Raw genomic sequence first — 20,944 nt, forward strand, 5'->3', positions numbered from 1 at the left:
ATGTGGGCCTAATCTATGAGTGGCGTTTGTGGCTTGAGCTAGTCAAGTGCAGTTCAAGGCACCCAGAAAGTATTCCAGACATGCACTTTCTGGGACCTCCTCCTTTTCCAAGACTCAAAGTTCACCACAGGCCACAGCAGGTATGGTAAGGAGGGAAGATGGACGATGCAGTCCAGGGACAACAATTCACTCAACCTTCTGCTAACAGGTAAATTTCAGTAAAGGAGAGAATATAGTGAGACCCATTAAGGTAGACTAAACACATAGAAAATAGAGCAATTTGAGAGTGAATAAAAAGAAAAGGAATGCCAAAATGGTAGTAAACCTCTGGAGGGAGATTTGAGATGACCTATTATTCCATTTATATGATGATTAATTTCTTACTTTAATTGCCTTTTCATGTAAATATAAACTATGTATTACAGGTACTGTTCTATTTTCTCCCTAAAACCCAGCAGGTCTGTCTGGTGAAAAATATGTGCTAACCAAAAGTGTGATGGGAAGGTAGGACAGAAAGCTACTTGTCTCCCATTATCTATTTTCTCTATATCTTCCAGATTTTTGCTTGGAGAAATGGCTACTCACAATGAAGTTTACATTTCCTAGCCTCCCACAGAAATAGGTGTGGCCATATAATTAAATTCTGGCCAATAAGATGTAAGCAAAAGGATCTTGAATATCTTTCCAGAAATGTCTTTAAAGTAGTGACATTATATAATTTAGCATTCAAACTAGGACATTTTTGCCACAATAGCTTCTATTTCAAGAGTGTGGTAAATAATTAAAATTTTATACTTTTTGAAATGTATATGTATTAACTAATAATTAATTTTATTATATTGATAAACCTTTTAACTAGTTTCGTTCAAACACTATTTGCAAAAATAAAATTTCAAAAGAAGTAAACATAACATATTCATATACATAAAAACAAAATAAAAAAGAACTTGGTATTGATGATCTGAATATAAAAAATAGCCAGTAAAATAATTATTCTTGGTACACATTCACATACTTTATTCATTTCTTAGTCATATCTTTCTCTATTATTGTGTCACTGGCATTTTTCTGAAAAATGTATTTTTTTAAATGTGATATTTTAAAAGAAAACTTCCAGCAATATTATTCATAGTTGCATTTTATGATTAATTTGAAATTGATACCTTCAATTGATTCTGATTGATAGACCATAATATTTTTAATTGAGAAAATGCTCTTCAACAGGTTCTGAGTTACCTGGTAAGCTCAGAGCTAATTTGTAAATGAAGGAGATACTCAATTCTAATTTTTTTTCATATTGAAAAGTGTATTCCAGCTCAAATATTTTCAAGCTACTATCTTTTTGCTTCTTTAACAGTACATTTCTTTGACAAATATTTTTATAAGACAAAACCTGTCAAATAGTCTCTCACGGTTTGTTTAAATGTTTTGCCAAAATTAGATGCTGCAAACTCTGGGCCGTATCAATTTAATTTCATTCCTGGGTAAGGTATAATTTATTCAAAATAGAAGCCCCACCAAAAGATTTTTCCTGCAATGTAAGATACTCCAAATCACAATTCTAGAACTGGCTATTTTAATCCTGTGTCGCATTTGAGTTCTTACTATTTATTTTGTTCTGTTCCTTTCTTGCTTTTGTAGGGAAAAATCCCAATGGAAGCTTTTTCATTAATTATAGTTCTCTAATTTGGTGTTCCATTTCTTGAACTTGATAGAATATTTCCAATTTATTTTGAACAAAATGTCACCAAAATCTTAACAACTCATCTGTATATATAAAAGCCAAGCGACTGGAATGACTGAACGACCGGTCGCTATGTCATGCACTGAGATGGCCAACTGGCCCAATCGGGACCCCCATCGGCCCCCCACAATCTCCCGTAGCCCCTCTCCTCGGCCGGCCTGGCCCCCGATCAGCCCCCCAACCCTGATGGGGGCAGGGCCAGCCGACCTCTGGTGCCCCCCCACTCCCGGCCGGCCTAGTCCGATTGGCTCCACCAGGGTGGGCTGGCCGGATCCCACCCATGCACGAATTCATGCACTGGGCCTCTAGTAAAGTTCAATGCCATTGTTGGATATAAAGATTTCTAAAATCTGACTGATGATGACCAACAAAGAGAGAAGACACATGCTGCTGTGGGGAGCATATTTTTGTACTCAACATCAGTGACATCCCACGAATCTTGTAGTCCAGAGACTCTGACTATAAGGATATTTGCAAATTTGTATAACAATAGCTTTTATTTCAATTTGGAGAATGCTGACACTTGTTTGGGTGCCATTATAAATTATGGGTATTCCACAACCAGTTTCAAGTACTGCATAGGTTTCTCAATGTAGTAAGAACATGGTTTTTACCACAACACTGTGTGCACTTCAACAAAATTTGTACTTTTATTATTATAAACTAATACATTCATCTTCCATGTTGAAGTTTTAAACTGAATTTCCAATTTTACTCATAATGGCCTTACTTCTGATAGAATATACTTCCAAAAGCTTATCTTGATTTCATGAATGGATGAAAAAACCCCAAATATTTTTAGAATGAATTAAAATAATTTAATTACTTGAAGTACCTGATGACACTCAATTAAAACAAGAATTATTTAACTATTTGCAAAGTTCTTCTACCAATGAAGCTTAAAAAAAAACAAAAACGAAGCTATTGCATACCTTTACCTATGTGTATAAAAAATACCTTAGAGTTGAAAGTGAGTGAAATTAATTTAGAAGAACAGACAGTTATCAAAGTTAGGCTTCACAGAGTGGTATGCATAAACATCTTCTACAGCTGCATGTATTAAATCATCATTTTCAGAATTCTCCTTAAAGTAACCACTAATTTTGGAAGTAGATCCTGACACTTTTTCAGAAGATTTGACTCTTGTTTTCATATGTTCAGTGGTACCGCTATGGCCACCACAGTGGATAGTAAATGTCAACATTCTGTGCAAGTTACACACTCCTTACCAACTTTCTCGAGAAACAAAAATCCAGTGGTTTAAAAAAACAACATACTTTTATTTTTTAGCTTATTGCTGCCAAAGGTTTACTGCAAAAACTAAGTGTTGCCAAACAATAAAACAGTTATAGCTTTATATTATACAAGCAAGCATGCTCAATCTATTCTCTACTCACTCTATACAGCCTTGATTTCCTATACATATTTCATAGGTAGCAAACCGCTATCTTACTTTGTTTCCTATTGAGTTTTTGGACTGGTACTTGATGGCTTTGTGACTCCTGAAGACCATGCATGGGCCACAGTAAATTGGATGATACACCAAGTGCCTAGTGGGGCAGCAGTGTCAAATATTTCTACTGCCTGAGACAAAGGAGTTAAGTGTCCCTATATATTTACTATCAATAATTGCCTTGCATTCTGTCCTTGACTGGAGGTGTCTGAAAGGATTGGAAAAGAGATGAGTTATTGCTGTTACCTTTCAGATTTAATATTATACCTTAACATACTATCTGGGGGTACATGGGTTTCACATATTGAGAGAAGTTAGCTTGAAACACAGGCAGACAGGGCAGGGGTCCAGTGGGAAACAAAGGCAGGGGGAACATAGGCAGGGGCAGACATGGCCGTTTGAGCAGTCTAATCACAGAAAGCAACCAAGCAGAAATAATAAAATGTTTCTGGACTCAAAGCGGGAGGCATGGGAAAACAAGGGAGGGCCTGTATCAACAAGGTGTACTAATGCATAGAAACAGAGGAAGTTCAGCATAGGAACAGAGAAAGAACATAGAAACAGGGAAAGTTCAAGTCCATTGCTGGGCAAAAATAAGTGAGGGAATCAATCAGGTGGTGACACAGGTAGATACAGAGCAGGCTTGTACAAGGCTTCACTGGGCAGCCCATTATTGGGCCCCTCTCCCCATTCAGGGAGTCTGAATCTGCTTGGAATAAGTTTTTCACACTTTTGCTTAAATCTTCTGGTCCGAGGAGCTCATTTTTCAGTGTTGGAAGACCCTGGGAAAAAACCTCTGCTCACTGTTCTGGTTATCAATACTGTTTAGCCTACACTAGACAAAAACTGAGGCAGAGGCTGGAAGTGTAAGGCAGAGATCTATAAAATCCATGCTGGCTTATTCTAATGTAACTATAAGCAACCACTCTCTGTTAAAAATGAAAAATCCAGGACAAATGCTAAGTCAGATGGGACTCTAGGACAGCAGACTTACACTGAGACTGACCTTAGTAAAACCAGGGTGTATACTTACTTGACCTTCAAGGGAAGGAGATTTACCCTTCCTTCTCCTCCTTCCTACTAACTGGAGTGAGGACACAATGGCAACTATCTTGGGACATTAAGGAGTAGGTAAGGATGGCAGAGCAGTAAGAAGAAGCCTCGGTTCCTGACTTTGTAGAGCATGATGCCAACCCTGGACTACCTACTCATGGATGCTTCTACATGAGAACAAATAATCTACCTTGTTTTAGCCACTGTTATTTTATAGTCACATCTAGTCCTAACTGATATAGAAGAAATACCTGTACATTTTTCTAGAAAGCAGCTTGGTAATGTGTATCAAGAATACTAAGCCATAGCTGGTTTGGCTCAGTGGATAGAGCATCGGTCTGAGGACTGAAGAGTCCCAGGTTCGATTCCGGTCAAGGGCACATGCCTTGGTTGCAGGCTCAATCCGAAGCCCTGGTCGGGGCTCATGTAGGAGGCAACCAATCGATGTTTCTCTCTCTCAGTCTCTCCCACTCCCTTCCACTCTCTCTGAAAATCTACAGAAAAATATCCTTGGGTGAGGATTAACAACAAAATGAAAAACAAAAACAGAATATTAAAAATGTTTAAACCCTTTGAACCACTTCTAGCTATTTATCTTAAAGAAATAATCTGGAATGAGAAAAGTTGATGTGGAAAGATGTTTACTGAAGATCTATTTATGATAGTAAAAATTTAGAAGCAACTTAAATATCCAAAAACGAGGAATCTGATAAATATTACATCTAAATAACTGAAACCATTAAAAAGTTTATGAAAAAGTTAATAATGTGAAAATGCCTACATCATATTATGAAGCGGGGGAAAAATAGGCAGGATTAAAAAAACCCTAATACATGCACATTTTCATCTATTACTAAAAAGCCCACATATATAAAAGCATGAATAAATAAACAAAAATGACAGAGAGAAAATACACCAAAATATTAACTAACAATGATTATCTCTGTATAGTGAGATTATAGGTAATTTATATCTTCTTTAAATTGAAAAAATTTTTAAAATACATTTTTATTGATTTCAGAGAGGAAGGGAGAGGGAGAGAGAGACAGAAACATCAATGATGAGAGGGAATCATTGATTGGCTGCCTCCTGCACGCCCCCTTTTGGGGATCGAGCCAGCAACCCAGGCATGTGCCCTTGACCGGAACTGAACCTGGGACCCTTCAGTCTGTAGGCTGACACTCTATCCACTGAGCCAAACCAGCTAGGGCTAAATTGAAATTTTTAACACTATCATATAATTAACAAATAATTTTACCTATAATCAGAAAAACATAGAAATTAATTTCCTAGCATTTACCAGTTTTATCTGGTGTTGACACTGCCACCACCACCATCATTATCACAGCTTTACTGAGCATCTACCTGTGATGAGCTGGGGCAGCAGGGTGCACAGACCTCTGTGGCTTCTGCAGTCAACCAAGAGCCACCTAAAGGCCATTCAGACACAAGCAAACCCTGCCCAGTTTTACCTTGGTGTTCTGTAGCAGAGCTAGTCCATTGCAGGCATTTGCTAGAAGAAAGTCTCCACTCAAGATAGCAATTTTATTTCCAAAATGCATGTCTTTCAGTGGCCCATCAGAAGACTGCAATTCACTTAAATTTACTATTCCACGATGTACAAGGAGTGCAGTATGGATAAGTTCTGTGATCTCTGCCAAACTTCTTTGACTAAAACATAAAGGTAAGACTTGTCTGAGTGTCAAGAACACTCTGATCACTAATGCCAGACTTCAGTTTTCAACAATAAAATATTTACAGATTAGTTTTTTTTAGGTTGTTTCTTTTTAATGAAGTTTTAAATTGAGATATAAATGACATATAACATATTAGTTTCAGGTGAACAGCATAGTGATTCAACATTTATATATACTGTAAAATGATCACCCCCATAAGTCTAGTTAACATCCATCACCACACATACTTACATTTTTCTTGTAATGACAACTTTTGAAATCTACTCTCTTAGCAACTTTTAGATATATAATGCAGCATTATTAATGGAAGTCACCATGATATATAGTACATTATCTATTCCCATTTATTTATTTTATAACCGGGAGTTTGTACCCTTTGACCACCTACACCCATTTTACCTACCTCTTCTTCTGCTTTTGATAACCACAAATCTGTTCTCTGTATCTATGAGTTCAGGTTTTTTGTTTCATTAATTAATTAATTATTTAAATATATTTTTATTGATTTCAGAGAGGAAGGGAGAGGGAGAGATAGAAACATCAATGATGAGAGAGAATCATTGATTGGCTGCCTCCTGCACACCTCCTACTGGGGATTGAGACCACACCCTGATCATGTGCCCTGACTAGGAATAGAGCCGGGATCTCTTGGCTCATAGGTCGACACTCAACCACTGAGCAACACCAGCCGGGCTGTTGTTTTGATTTTAGATTCCACATATAAGTGAGAACATACAGTATTTATCTTCCTCAGTATGACTTATTTCACTTAACATTTTGAAGTTTGTTGCTTTTTTGTTTTGAAGGTTTCAAATGCACTTTATTTCTTCAATCATGCCATATTTTAATGGGTACACAGTGCTTTTACTTGACATCAATTATGAAGTGGTTTTGAAACAATTCACTATTATACCAGCTGGGATCTCTTAATTCCTTTGGGGTAACTCTGCCAACAGGGGACTGGTTCCATTGTATTCCCATCTGTATTGCTGTATATGTCCATATAGTGGCTCCACTAGCTAATACAGCATTGAGAGAAGTTAGAGAAATATGTACCTGATTTCCCTATATACCATGGAAATCAGGTACATATTTCTGGTGGCTGTGCTTTGCTGTTGTTTGCTGAATGCTCTGAACTCAGAGCCGACTTGGTTCGTTTTTGGCTGAGGGAGACACTGTAAAGCTAAAGACAGAATTGTGGCACCTACAACTGCTGATTTGGTGCGACTCTGAGTCAAGTACCCTTGCAAAAGACTTTCATGAAGTTTTTTCCACTGAGTAGTGTGGGATCTATATATAAGCAGATCTTGATACCTACCTTCTCTGTAACGTTCCCTGCTCTCTACCCCACTAGTCCCCAAGCAGTCCCCAAGATCCCACGAGTCACAGGGTTCCCAGAGAAGCTGGCCAGTGGAGGGTGACCCTTCACAGTTTTGTTTACTTTGTTCTCAGTCTAACTTTCCCATATCTTCAATTTTAGGATTTCTGAGAATGCTTACCAGTATCTAACAGAACGCCAATATAAGTGGGAATGTAATCTGTGCCAGACATTAGGCTAAGCACTTTTATGTGTTATCTTATTTAATCCTAAATACAAAAGAAGAATAAATTAATGGTTTAGGTTTAAATCTCATTACATGCTTTCCAAAATCACCAAGATGGAGATTTATAAAACTGCTGAGAAGTTAACAAAAAAATATATATTTTAAATATATTTTATTAATTTTTTACAGAGAGAAAGGGAAAGGGATAGAGAGTTAGAAACATCGATGAGAGAGAAACATCGATCAGTTGCCTCCTGCATACTCCCTACTGGGTATGTGCCCGCAACCAAGGTACATGACCTTGACCAGAATCGAACCTGGGACCCTTGAGTCCGCAGGCCAATGCTCTATCCACTGAGCCAAACCAGTTAGGGCAACAAAAATATTTTTTAAAAAGGAGCTAACATTTAAAATTATCCTTTAAAAAAAACAACTAAAAGAAAGGAATAAAATTTATTTTATTAGTACCCTACAAATGTTTTCTAGTTTGCAAACCCATTCACAATAAAAATCCATTTAACTACATTTCACAAAAATTGAACGAGATTATGGGCAAGTATAAAACTCAAGAAAGGTTAAGCAGTGGATAAATCTTTCACACAGTTCAGCTTATAAAATAACCAGGCAAGCAAGAAATTGCAGTTGTTCTGAATTACCCTAAGCATGGAAATGAATTATTGTGAGCTTTTAATAAAGACATCTGTAATCACAAAACAGCATTCATTAAATAAATAGCAATCTTTAAATGCCACATGGTCAAAAACAACAAGAACAGTGGTGGTAATGAAAGTGAAAACCCATTATTTGTACAGTATCCATCATTGCAAATAACTTTCATTTATATTATCTACTTGTGATTCTAATGACAGCAGTTCTGGAGAGGTTAAATAATTTATCGAGAACATTCTGTTTATAAAGGACAAGGCTGGAACTCAGAGTCACCATGTCATAGTGACCAATGGTAATTTAAAATATGTATTTACCTGAGAAATAGTAAATGGGGAGGGGGGCGCAAAGTTACCATGTTACCAGCACTAGTATATGCCCACCACAAATATGTCCAAGTTTTATCCTTAAGTTCCAAGCACCACAGAAGACAATTTTGCTAGGAGAAAGTACAGTGTGAGCAGACTTGACTCTTTTGTTCATAATAACTGGGCAAAGTAATCAAATTGTTTCCAAATCATTTGGTCAGAACCAAATGAAGGGATTTAGGTCAATCAGGAATATGGATAACAGTTCTAACTCTGCCTACAACACTAGACTTTGGGGAAATTCCTTAAATTCTCAGATCCATAGTTTCACCACGGAAAGGAGGGGAACTGAAGAAACAGTCCTTTCCAGTTCTAAGATTCAGGGATTTCAGGTCTAAAATGTAATATTTAGTTCTAAAATTAGAAGATTTGAGGGATTAAAAATATTACCTGGGCTGGCAGTTAATAGTTTAAAAAAAGACCAAATTATTGCTATTATTGGTCTATAGGAAATAGAAATAAAATGATTGGTTATCTTGAAATCTGTCCTGTAATTACTATCTAGTACTGTGCTCTTAACTTCTAGGATTTTGGCATCTAATAAACAACTCCAGATGACATTGTGCAAGAGTCTAATTTTGTGTGCAGCAGAGAAGCAGTATGAAAGCTGGAGTATTTTCTTCTCATTATCTTATTCCTATTTTAGCCACCAAAGCAATCTAATAAACTTGCAATGTACTAGATTTTAAAAATTATCTTACATAAAGGGCTTCATGCCATCTTATGCACGTGTATTTTATCACTCTTGGGTATTTTTATGCTAAATCTTGATTGGAAAAGAGTCACCAATGAATATCACTTATGCTAAGTAATTAGAGTAAGTAAGGAAGTAATTACCACATTGTACGTAACCCAGAGGATTAATTGATGTTTTCACAAGAATTTTCACCAAATTACTTTCTTTCAATTGTATGTTAAACAACTTCATCTGTTTTGATCCATTTTCTTCCAACATTTCTCCAAAGATTTTTAGTATTCTAAGCTTTAGAAAGAATGATGGCAGACCCTGCTAGTTACCCACTCACTCTTTCCCTCCTCACTACTAACACACCTTTTACTATATTTGGAGTGGCAATGTACTCACTTAAAAACATTCGTGTCCCCAAGATCCCCAGAGGCTAGAAGTGATCATGTAGCACAGTCTGGCCAGTGAATGTAGGTAGAAGTTCACTAGGTAAAGTTTCTGAGAAATCTACTGAGTTCCTGGTATCAGGATTCAGTTGATGTGCACCTCTGGCATTTGGGGCTTACCCCCTCCTTTCGGGAAAAGGGCCCAACTGCCTGGAGGCACAGTAGAGACCTAAGGATCCTAAAGAGGGCTCCCAATGAAGAATAGCGAGCAAGAGGAAAGGAGAAGCCTGGGCCCCTGATGACTTCTTCAAGTCAGCTTGGATGTGCCCATCTCTAGACATTTTGTTTTCTGAGTTACATAAGCATTGCATTCCTTTAAATTCTTGATAGTCAATAAATATACCACAAAAATAGTGATGACGTTTTATGTTTGTATTTCTGTACTCTGGTTTTATTCACCCAATATAATCTCTTGGAGATAGTTCCACGTATTATTTACAAATAAAGAAGTTCCACATTTTTTTACAAATAGAGAAACTTCTTGTTCTATTTAACATCCATCTCTAGAGAGGTTCATTGTGTGGATGTGTTGTGCAACTTTTGCTGCTATCGGGTGAATGATAAACTTGTATTTGTTTAGAGTATTTTTAAGAATCAGCCCATGTGTCACTTCTGTGAAGTCTCCCCACTTCCCCAGATTAACTCCTTCTGTGCTTGAAAGCCTTTGAACATAGCTCATTTATTGTACTATATTGTAATTACTTCTTTAGCCATCTATCTTCCTGCCACTTCTCTCCCTTACTACACTCTAAATTACACTATCCTACTTCTTGGCTGCCTATAATATTATTAAATGAATAACTCTTAGCTTAACATTGTGTAAAGAAGCAATTTTCAACTGATGTGCCACAGCACACGAGTGTGCCACAAGAATTTTAAAACATGCAAAACCTGACTATTTAGTCAGGGGCACTGACCTCTTTTCCCTTAGATTGTCAAATAAAAAAATGACAACAGCCAACACAATAGTAGCCATCTGCTGTGAATGATGGCTACTATTGTAGCTATTTTTTTGGTCAGATGGGCAAAAATATATTATTTTGGTGTGCCACAGAACTTTAGTAATTAGTTTATGTGTGCCATGAGATAAAAAAGGTTGAAAATCACTAGTATAAAGGCATAAGGGATTGTTGTCATTCTTAGTTTCACAAAGAAAAGAGTGAGATAAACTAAAAAGTCAGATTTATAGAATCAGAGGTAAGTGACCCCAGAAGTCAGTTAACCTCAATTAACTCCTCCCAGGGTGAGTGATAAACTACATAGGAACCAGGTCTTCGGACGAATAGTTTTAATTATTAGAAATTGTTCCCTATATTAACTTGAAATCTCTTTAAATGTCGCATGTTTTTAAGTTGGTGTTAAACTAGTAGAAGTGTCAACTGTGTTTGAATACACAGGCAAGGAAGATTAAATACAATGGAGTTGTCTTTCTCTTTCTTTTTTATTCTTTTTATTCGGCTTTTTTTCTTTTCTTCCTCCATTCCTCCTGTTTTCCTTCTTTTTAGAGGTTTAACAAATTACAAAAAAGTACAGAGAATAACATAATAAAAACATAATATTCCACTTACAAATAAATGTTTACACTTCATCATTTTAAACAGTTTTTAAAGATGCATTCTTTAAAAAAACCCTTTATAATTTGGGTATTTTAAAGCATTCAAAAGTGAAAATATAGCATAAAATACCTCTGTGGATCATAATTTTGTTTCAGCTACACCTTTCGCTGTCCTTCCAGATTATTTTGAAGCAAATGCCAGATATCATGCTATTTCATCAGCAAATACTTCAGATATCCAATCTTTTAAAATGCCTAACTGCTTTATGGCTTTCATTATCTAAATTAATTACTTTGAGCCAATGAATTACTGTATTCTGAACATTTTATACAAAATAATTTTGCAAGCATAACAACTCAATCAACAGATTAATAAAAAAATAATGTAAAACTCACAACAGCTGTCTGAGGTAAGCATTATTATCTCTCCTGCACAGAAGGGAGCTGGACTGGCCAACTAACTTGCTCAAGTTCATATAGCCAGTAAGCTGCAGAGCTGGATTCAAGCCCAGAGCTCTCCATTTTTAAAAAGCCCAGGCTCTTTGCATATCAACAGAAAACTAATAAGAATCCCAAACACAAAATGTACAAAATTCAGGGTGTCTCTAAAAGCATTAAAATGGTAGATAAGAGTCATTAAAATTTTTTAAATGATTTATTTTTTTAGAAAGAGAGAGAGAGAGAGGGAGAGAGAGAGAGAGAGAGGGAGAGAAACACCAATGTGAGAGTGAAACTTTGATCAGCTGCCTCCTGCACACCCCCTTCCAGGGATCAAGCTGCAACGTGGGCATGTGCACTGGGAATTGAACCCACAACACTTTGGTTCATGGGATGACACTCAACAACTGAATCACACGGGCCAGGGTCATAAGAGTCATTTAAAAAAATATTTTTTTTATTGATTACAGAGAGGGAGAGGGAGAGAGAGACAGAAACATCAATGATGAGAGAGAATCATTATCAGCTGCCTCCTGCAGGACCCACACTGGAGATTGAGCCTGCAACCCAGGCATGTGTCCTGACAGGGAATCGAACCATGATCTCCTGGTTCATAGGTTAATGTTCAACCACTGACTGAGCCATGCCAGCCAGCTAGGCAAGAGTAATTTTTTAAAAACAATTTTATTTGAATCTTAAAAGATTTTTTAAATTGTGAAACTGATTTTTTATGTTCACGTAGAAAGGATAAATTTGAAAATTACAAGGAAAATTCTGGAAAATAAAAGGACATTCTAGATTTTAAAACTTATTATGAAGCTCTGCAATTTTTAAAACTACTGTACTATCACAAGAACAAACTAATAGATTAGTGGAATAAAATCCAGAAAGAGATCCAAATATATAAGGAAAATAAATTATTTACAGTAAAGGTAATATTTCAAATTGTTAGGAAAAAGACAAAATATTCTTACAAAAGATGTTGGGGCAACTGGCTATCAATTAAGGACAAAAAATAAAATTAGACCCGTACCTTACTACATAGGAAAAACAAATTTTTTTTGGAATAAAGATGAAAATGTGAAAAAACAAAAGTTCAAATTTAAGTCAAAAGGTAAAAAAGAAAACAAAGCAATACAACACTAAAACCCTATTTGAAACCACAGCTCTGTGGTTCATCTTGATGAATATAAAATACCATTATTTAAAAAAAATTTAGGAAAACACTCTTATGACCTTGGGGTGAGAAAGCCTTGCAAAATAAAATAGAAAGTCAGGAAGTCATATAAAAAGAATAAATTTGAGTAGTTACAATATACAAAAATGTTTATATAAACTATAAAAAGACCAAGGCAAACATAGACTTGAAAAGTATTTGAAACACATACAATAAGCAGAAGATTATATTAAAAATGTGTGGAGCTTGTCCAAATTGGACAAGAAATTGATAAGAAAAAGATAAACAGCCCAAGAGCAAAATGGGAAAATATATGAAGAGGTAATTCTAGAAATAAGTGGCCAAAACCCACATAAAATGATGCTCAACCTCACAAATAATTTGGAAAAGTAGTATTATAATAATAATGAGATAATATTTTTAGTCCATTAGCTTTGCAAAAATGGAAAAGATCAGAAATGAGGCAAGCAGGAAGATGAAGAAACCATTAAGCCCATCACTTAGCTCCCTGCTCAAAACCCTCCAGTGGCTCCTCATCTCACTCAGGGTAAAAGCCAAAGTCTCTACAATGGACTCCAAGGTCAAGTGCAATCTGACTCAGCTCCTCTACTCCCTTACCTCTCTGACTTCATTTGCTACTCTCTTCCCTCTCAGATCACTCTTCTCTAGCTACATTAGCTTCCGTGGTAGCTAAGGAACATGCCAAGCCTGTTCTGGCCTCAGAGCCCGTGCCCTTTCCCCTATCTGGCCTCATCTTCCCTTACATACCTGCAAGGCTTAGTCCTTGCTTCCTTCAGATCCCTTCAAAGTTCACTTGATCAGTGAGCCCTTCTCTGACTACTCCATTTACAACTGCAACCCTCCCATCCTTGCCAGCACTCCCAGACCCCGCTTCCTGCTTTTCCCCCTCCATAGTACTTATTGCCATCTGACACACTAGCTGTTTTGTGTTTTATTTTTCTCTCCACAATCCCATAGAAGAAAGATCCACAAGGACAAAGAATGAGGGGGAGGGGAAGAAGTAGATAAGAGCAAAAGAGTTTTTAACATATACTTCAAAAATACCAACATTAAAAAATATCAAGGCATATGAATAAGAATAAAAAGGAAAAGAATATGCTCTTAATGCCAGGTAAAAGAATCTTTCATGGTGATAAACTTTAACTAATTATGTGTTTAAATGTTAATTTTTTATAAGTAGGCCAGACGCAGCATTCTAAGAAATTCATTCAGTTCATTACAATAATTACAGAAACATAACAATTTTCCTGTTTTGCCATTTATTCATGCTGACAACCAAAGTGAAAATGGAACTTTGAATATGGGGTTTGCCATGATCACAGCATTCAAAACTAATCTTGTTTCATTCCTGTATTTGGAAATGAGAATTCTGATTTTAAAAACAGGTGACTGAAACCAAAAATCTCAACCATTAAAAGCAACATGCCAAAGCTGTAGGCTGTAGTAATGGTGACCTCCAAATAGAGATGGAGTCACAGGTCCAGGGGCTGAAAAGAATGACCAGGCCTTACTCCCAGCTCTGACCACACCCACTAGGCAATCACCGAAAGTGCTGAGGGCTCTGCGTCTTTTTTTAGGAAAGCTGACCTGAAATTCTAAGTTCAAAGAGATCAGATACTTGACTCTATGTTAGAGTTCTGCCATGCTATGAAAACACAAGATCCGAAAGTGAAGGGAAAAAAAAAGACAAAAATCTGTAAGAAGTGCTTCAGTAAAAAACTAAAAAAAAATAATAATAAAAAAATTCTCCCATAGTTAGTACTGTAATCTGGAACTATTGGTAGTTTTGCAGAAATAGAACTTTAAAATAACTTAATACAAAGACTTACCTCTCTTGATTTATTTCCAAAAATTAAAGCTCAGTATTTTTTTGATATTTTAAAAATAAAATTGTATATATTTAAGGTATATAAAATGCAGTTTTGATGAATGCATACATAGTGAAATGATTACTATAGTCAAGATAATTAACATATCCATCTCCTCGCATAGTTACTATTGTTGTTTTTAAAGAAAGCTCAGTATTGATGTGTTCTGTAATTAGTTTCCTCCACACCTGCTGACCAATCTACAAAGAGGTGAGCTACCTTCATGGTGGTAGTCATCCTTGAGAAAGCAGAGGGTGTTGGGACTCAGCAAGAAGCCACCATAGATATTATCAGAAATTAGCCAACCAAATAAAATTTATAATTCATGTTCTTTTTACACATGAACATAAAGTTCTGCTTAGTGATCAACTAATACACCTATGAAACTAATAAAGCATTACCAAGCCAGATAACTTACTATAGTAAGAATATTTTCAGAAACATTATTTTGAATAACTAGACACAAACTTGATGATGTCAACACGTAATTATCCTGCAGGTTAACTAGATCCTGGTTATGATGAGGGAGAGGGATAACTAACTAGTAGCATCTGGTTTCTGGAAACAGTTTAAGCTGGCCTGTTTTCTGCCAGAGAAGCAAAGAGAAAGCCCAGCTGGCATTGTTATCTAGGTCTCTAAAATTACTTTTTGGTTTGGGTATCACAAAAGGGGTTAAAAATACTTGAGACTACCCAAAAAGCCTAACAAGACATCTGGGTGCTGCGGCTGTCACTGTCAGGGCAGCCCTTGGAGGGAATGCCCGTATCAATTCAGTTTATCAGATGGACAGCTGATCAACATTAAACAGACTTGCTCTGGGCAGACTGAGCTGAGCTTCCTGACATGAATTCCAATGAGAGCCCTCTGCACTCCACCACGGAGCTCTGCCATTTTTTACTGTTGCTGCTCCCTGGACATATGGGAAACCCTAGCGATGAGCACATAAAGCTGCCTCTAACTCAAGTGACGGCTCATTTCCCCCGGCTGAAGGCAGACATTAATATCCTGAGGAGATCAGACCCTCCTCTCTGACCCCCATCTACTGAAGCAAAACGACTGTCCTATTTCTTTATTTAATAAGCTTTTAATGAAGAAAACCAAAACCCCCTCTCTGACTGCGACACAGTTCTACATGAAAAGGTTATACAAATACATCCGATTCCGTGTCAAAGTTTCCCAAAATATCTGTCCCCCTCCCCACTGGAGAGCAGTCTGTCACTCGCCCTCCCATAGTGCTCATTCTTTCTGCTGCAGTACAGGAGTTCAGCTCTTCCCTCCGATAATTAGGAGCTGTCTCCACGTTATGGCAGGTGGAGAATTAAAGAAATGGCTACAAAGAGCGTGCTGGTGTTTCCATTTTCAGTACGTACCTTTTTCTTCGAAGGTTCATCATTTAGCTATGAAAACTGCTTCAGGCACAACCAGACTGGGAGAAATGACAGTCCAGTGACAACCCAGAGAGTCCACTAGAAAATGCTTCTGAGCTACATTAGGATATGAAAAAGCTAAAAATGTTTGGTGAATTGGAGTTGGCATACATACTTTGGTTTTAGGAGGGATAAAAGGAAGGATGCATGATGGCAAATGAAGAAGACAAGCAGATTTGTACCTGTGAATCTTGAAGATGGCTTAAAATGAGAGCAATCTGAAACGTTCCTGAAGCTGAGTGCTGGGCCTATGCCTACTGCCAGGCTCTGTAAGTTCTGAATTGCTTCATAAGATCTGAGTTTTCTCTCCTTGAGAAAGCAAATAGGGTTAGGAGAAAACTGAAGGCTGTATGTTAAATAGGGCACAGGAAGCACAGCAGGAGAGAAATGTAATTCTGCAAAGACCTCTCCAACTAATCCCAGGAGGCATGGATGAACTGAAAAGGGAAACTTGGCAGGCTTCATTTAGACCATGAAACATATTTAAAGCTGGGAAGGGAAGGTGAGCATAACAGGGAAAAGATGTCTCTTAAGAAAAAAAGTGCCAGGGCATAAGCTATACAGTGATATGCTTTATATGAGACTAGAGGCCCCTCAGCCCGGCCTGCGCCCTCTTGCAGCCCGGGAGCCCTCAGGGGATGTCCAAAGGGCAGGGAGCGGGCCTAAGCTGCAGTCTGGCCTTCCTCTGCAGGAGGCGACCGGGTGGGCCGATCAGGGGACAGCGCTGGCCGTCCAGCGGCCAGCCCTGTCTCCCCCCCACCAACGCCGTCCCATCCCTCTGCCTCCTGGCACGCACCTTGGCTGACCTGGTGCTGCCTGTTCGCCGGCCTCACCGACCAGTTGTTCTGCCATTCGGTCGATTTGCATATTATGCTTTTATTATATAGGACTGCTTATAGTGCTATCTAGTAAACCTACATATCTAGAAACATGAGAACAAATCCTACCATATTTACCGGCGTATAAGACGACTGGGCGTATAGAAGATTTTCCTGGGTTAAAAAGTCGTCTTATATGCCGGAAAATACGGTAAATGTTCCTCCAAGTATTTCACCAGGTCTTTTTATGTGTAAAAGTAGACTGGTTCTCCACCATGTTTAAATCATCCTAATATATAAAAAGCCAGGGGCCGTCAAGACTGAAACAACTGGATGGACAACCGAACAGCAGGCTGCCTGGGGCGACAAGGCCGGCAGGGGGGTTAGTGAGGGATGACCAAATAACTGAACAGCAGGCTGCGTGGGGCGACCAGATCAGCAGGGGGGTTAGTGAGGGACGATCAAACGACTGAACAAGCAGGCTGCATGGGGCAACCAGGCCGGCAGGGGGGTTAGTGAGGGACGACCAAACAACTGAACAGCAGGCTGCGTGGGGCGACCAGGCTGCCAGGGGGGGCAGTTGGGGACGACAAGGCCAGCGGGGGGGTGGGGAGGCGGAGTTAGGGGTGAACAGAGGGGGGCAGTTGGGGGTGACCGGGGGGGGCAGTTGGGGGTGACCAGGCCAGCAGGGGGGGTGCAGTTGGGGGTGACCAGGATGGCAGGGGGGACGATTAGGTTGGCAGGGGGGGCAGTAAGGGGTGACTAGGCTGGCGGAGGGGGGGGGCAGTTGGGGGAGACCAGGCCAGCGGGGCGGGGCAGCTAGGGGCAACCAAGCCAGCAGAGGGGGGCAGTTGGGGGCAAGCAGGCAGGCAGGGTGGGCAGTAAGGTGTGACCAGGCCGGCGGGGTTTGGTTAGGAGTGACCAGGCTGGCAGGGGGGCAGTTGGGGGAAATTAGGCTGGCAGGGGAGGCAGTGAGGGGTGACAAGGCTGGCAGGAGGGCAGTTGGGGGTGACCAGGCTGGCGGGGGGGGGGGGGAGACAGTTAGGGGCGGTCAGGCCAGCAGGCAGGTGAGCAGTTAGGAGCCAGCAATCCTGGATTGTGAGAGGGGTCCCAGATTGGAGAGGGTGCAGGCTGGGCTGAGGGGACTCCCCCCGCCCCCCGTGCACGAAATTCGTGCACGGGGCCTCTAGTAGGCTATAAAAGCCATGAGCAGGTACTCAGTGTACAGGTTAATGTATAATTAAGGTGCTATATCCAGATATTATAATTTTTAAAAAATACAGCATCTCATTTAATCTTTATCACATTTAGTTATTAACCCTGTTTTATAGGTGAGGAATTGGATTTCCACAGGGGATAATGTTAGGGAGCCTTTTCAGGAAATATTATCCAGGAGAAGGCAAGACAACAATCTGAACATTAAATGGAAGGAAGATCTAAAATCAAGTGACATTTCCAAATACCTCTTTAAACAATCAGATTCTACAAAATACATTTGTTACTATGCATGAAATTATTTCAAACTACAGATATGGTTATAAAAATTCTTAATAGCACCCCTAAAAGCTAATTTTTAAAAATATATATATTTTATTGATTTTTTACAGAGAGGAAGGGAGAGGGATAGAGAGCTAGAAACATCGACGAGAGAGAAACATCGACCAGCTGCCTCCTGCACACCCCCCACTGGGGATGTGCCCGCAACCAACGCACATGCCCCTGACCGGAATCGAACCTGGGACCTTTCAGTCCGCAGACCGACGCTCTATCCACTGAGCCAAACCGGTTTCAGCGCCTAAAAGCTAATTTTTGAGAAAAAAAGCTTTATTGAGATATAATTTACATATCATAAAATTCAGTCATTTTAAGTGTACAACTCAATGATTTTTAATATTTATAGAGTTGTGCAACTATCAGTGCAATCTAATTTTAGTACATCTCCCTAAAAAGTAAACCTTATGTTCATTTAGAGTCCTTCCTTATTTAGGCTGTCTTGATTTTCATTTTAATCTTCAAGTATTTGGAATTTCTAATAAAATTATTATAAACAGTAACAATATAAAATGGAAATGTTAACATACTTTTACTGAAAAAAATTACAATCTGTGGCAAACAGTAAAATGTCCACATAATATATATGTTCTTGAAAGCCAAATATAAATGACAGGTTAGGTGTTTGGAAGTAATGCTTGTGTTTTTTTAAAAAAAAACTGACTGTCAAGTATCTCAAAGGACAGATGCAGATCTATATATAACATTCAAAGCACTCTGAAAGGCAAATCACTCTGAAAGGCAAATATATAATTTATTTATTCACCAAAAAAATAAATCTTGTTACTTTATAATTACACCTTATACCCCAGGCAATCGTTAAGTTTAACATGTCTTTAGTGTGTTTTTTGTTTACAGGTACAGAAACAACAGAAATGTTCGAAAGGCTGGCACAGCCTTGGGAGAAAAGGAGTAATACATACATCAAAGTAATGAAAAAGTCTGTGAATCACAATTTAAATTCTATTAAAAGCTATCTCCATTCATTCTTTCAAATTGCATCATTTTATTTAATTCCAATATGGACTTAATGTGTGTTCACTGAGATGAAAATCCATGACTACTGATTTCAAGTGAAACGAGTGTGCCATCCAACTCCCTTTTTCATAGCAAAGTGGCATAGGAAGATGAAAAGGTGAGATTAAAAGTCACCTTTAAGAAAGCATCACAACTATTAAAAGGTCTACTTACAAAAACAAGTCATGTGAGTCAAATGAGAGCATACACTTACTGTAAAAAAATCAAAACAATATATAAGTACTAGAGGCCCGGTGCATGAAAATTCATGCACTAGAGGGGGGGTCCCTTAGCCCAGCCTGCCCCCTCTCACAGTCCGGGAGCCCTCAGGGGCGGGAGGCGACCCGGCGATGAGGGGAAGGCAACGTCCCATCACATCTCTGCTGCTGCCACTGCCACTGGCAAGACTTGGCCAGCCCTGGTTACCTGAGCCTCGGGTGGCCCTGGGCGGCTGGGGGACTGAGGGGACTGGGGGACTCCAGAGGCAGGCACATGGCAAGGCCGGGCTGAGGGGACTGGGTGCTGCCATCTTGTGGCTGTGGGAGCCACCATCTTTGAGGGCGTGACAGTCAATTAGCATATTCCCTCCTTATTGGCTGTGGGCGCCGCCATCTTTGCAACAGTGTGAGAGTCAATTAGCATATTTTCCTCTTTATTAGATAGGATATATAGCTAAGCCACTCAGATGGTGGACATTAACCACATGTAGCTATTAAACACTTGAACTGTTGCTGGTCTGAAACCACTATATAGCAAAGAGTTAAGAGTATGGATTCTGGAGCCAGATTGCCTAGATTCACATTCCAGCTCTGCCACTTATTAGCTGTGTGGTCTTGAACAATTTGCTCAACCACTCTCAGTGCCCAGTGTTTTCATCTGTGAAATGGAGATAAACAACAGCACATACATCATTGTTGTGGGGGTTAAATGCCTTTATATATAGTTCATAAAACATAGTTCATGGAGTATATATAACTCCACACAGTAAGTGCTCAATAAATGTTAACTATTACTGCTTTTAAATTAATTCACCTTTCTATTTAAATAAAACTTTACATCCCAACTATCTGGTTAGGACAGGTCAGAAGTGAGTCACCCACAGAGCAGCAAGACCTGAACCTGTGGAAACGGAGTTATCCATTACACTACCACAGGCATCCCTGGGCTTGGTGTAGACCAGAGTCCTGTGGGCGTCCAGATGCCTCACTTAGTGATGGGCAATCCTTTTCTGCCCCTCTAGTCCCATCCTCACCCCCTATCCCTGAGCAGCCCTTGAAGTTCTTATATGAATCTGTGAAAAATCAACTAATCTAGACAAATACATCTATGGTACAGATGAGGAAGCAGCAGATCCAAAAATGTCTACGGAATTACTTCAGAGCCCATGGGTTGTAGATACCAGTATTAGAAATGAAA

The 20,944-nt window shown here is 38.9% G+C and overlaps 1 protein-coding gene across 1 annotated transcript in view; it reads right to left on the reverse strand.

The window, feature by feature from the left end:
* The window catches only part of PDSS2 (decaprenyl diphosphate synthase subunit 2), a 197,916-nt gene that overhangs the window by 79,153 nt on the left and 97,819 nt on the right, over positions 1 to 20,944 (reverse strand). Inside the window, exon 3 of the mRNA XM_008156109.3 lies at positions 5,723 to 5,921. Coding sequence (XP_008154331.2) covers positions 5,723 to 5,921 — 199 coding nt within the window. The remainder of the gene's footprint in view (positions 1 to 5,722; positions 5,922 to 20,944) is intronic.

Source organism: Eptesicus fuscus, chromosome 10 (assembly GCF_027574615.1).
Source record: "Eptesicus fuscus isolate TK198812 chromosome 10, DD_ASM_mEF_20220401, whole genome shotgun sequence".
Classification (NCBI taxonomy): Eukaryota; Metazoa; Chordata; class Mammalia; order Chiroptera; family Vespertilionidae; genus Eptesicus; species Eptesicus fuscus.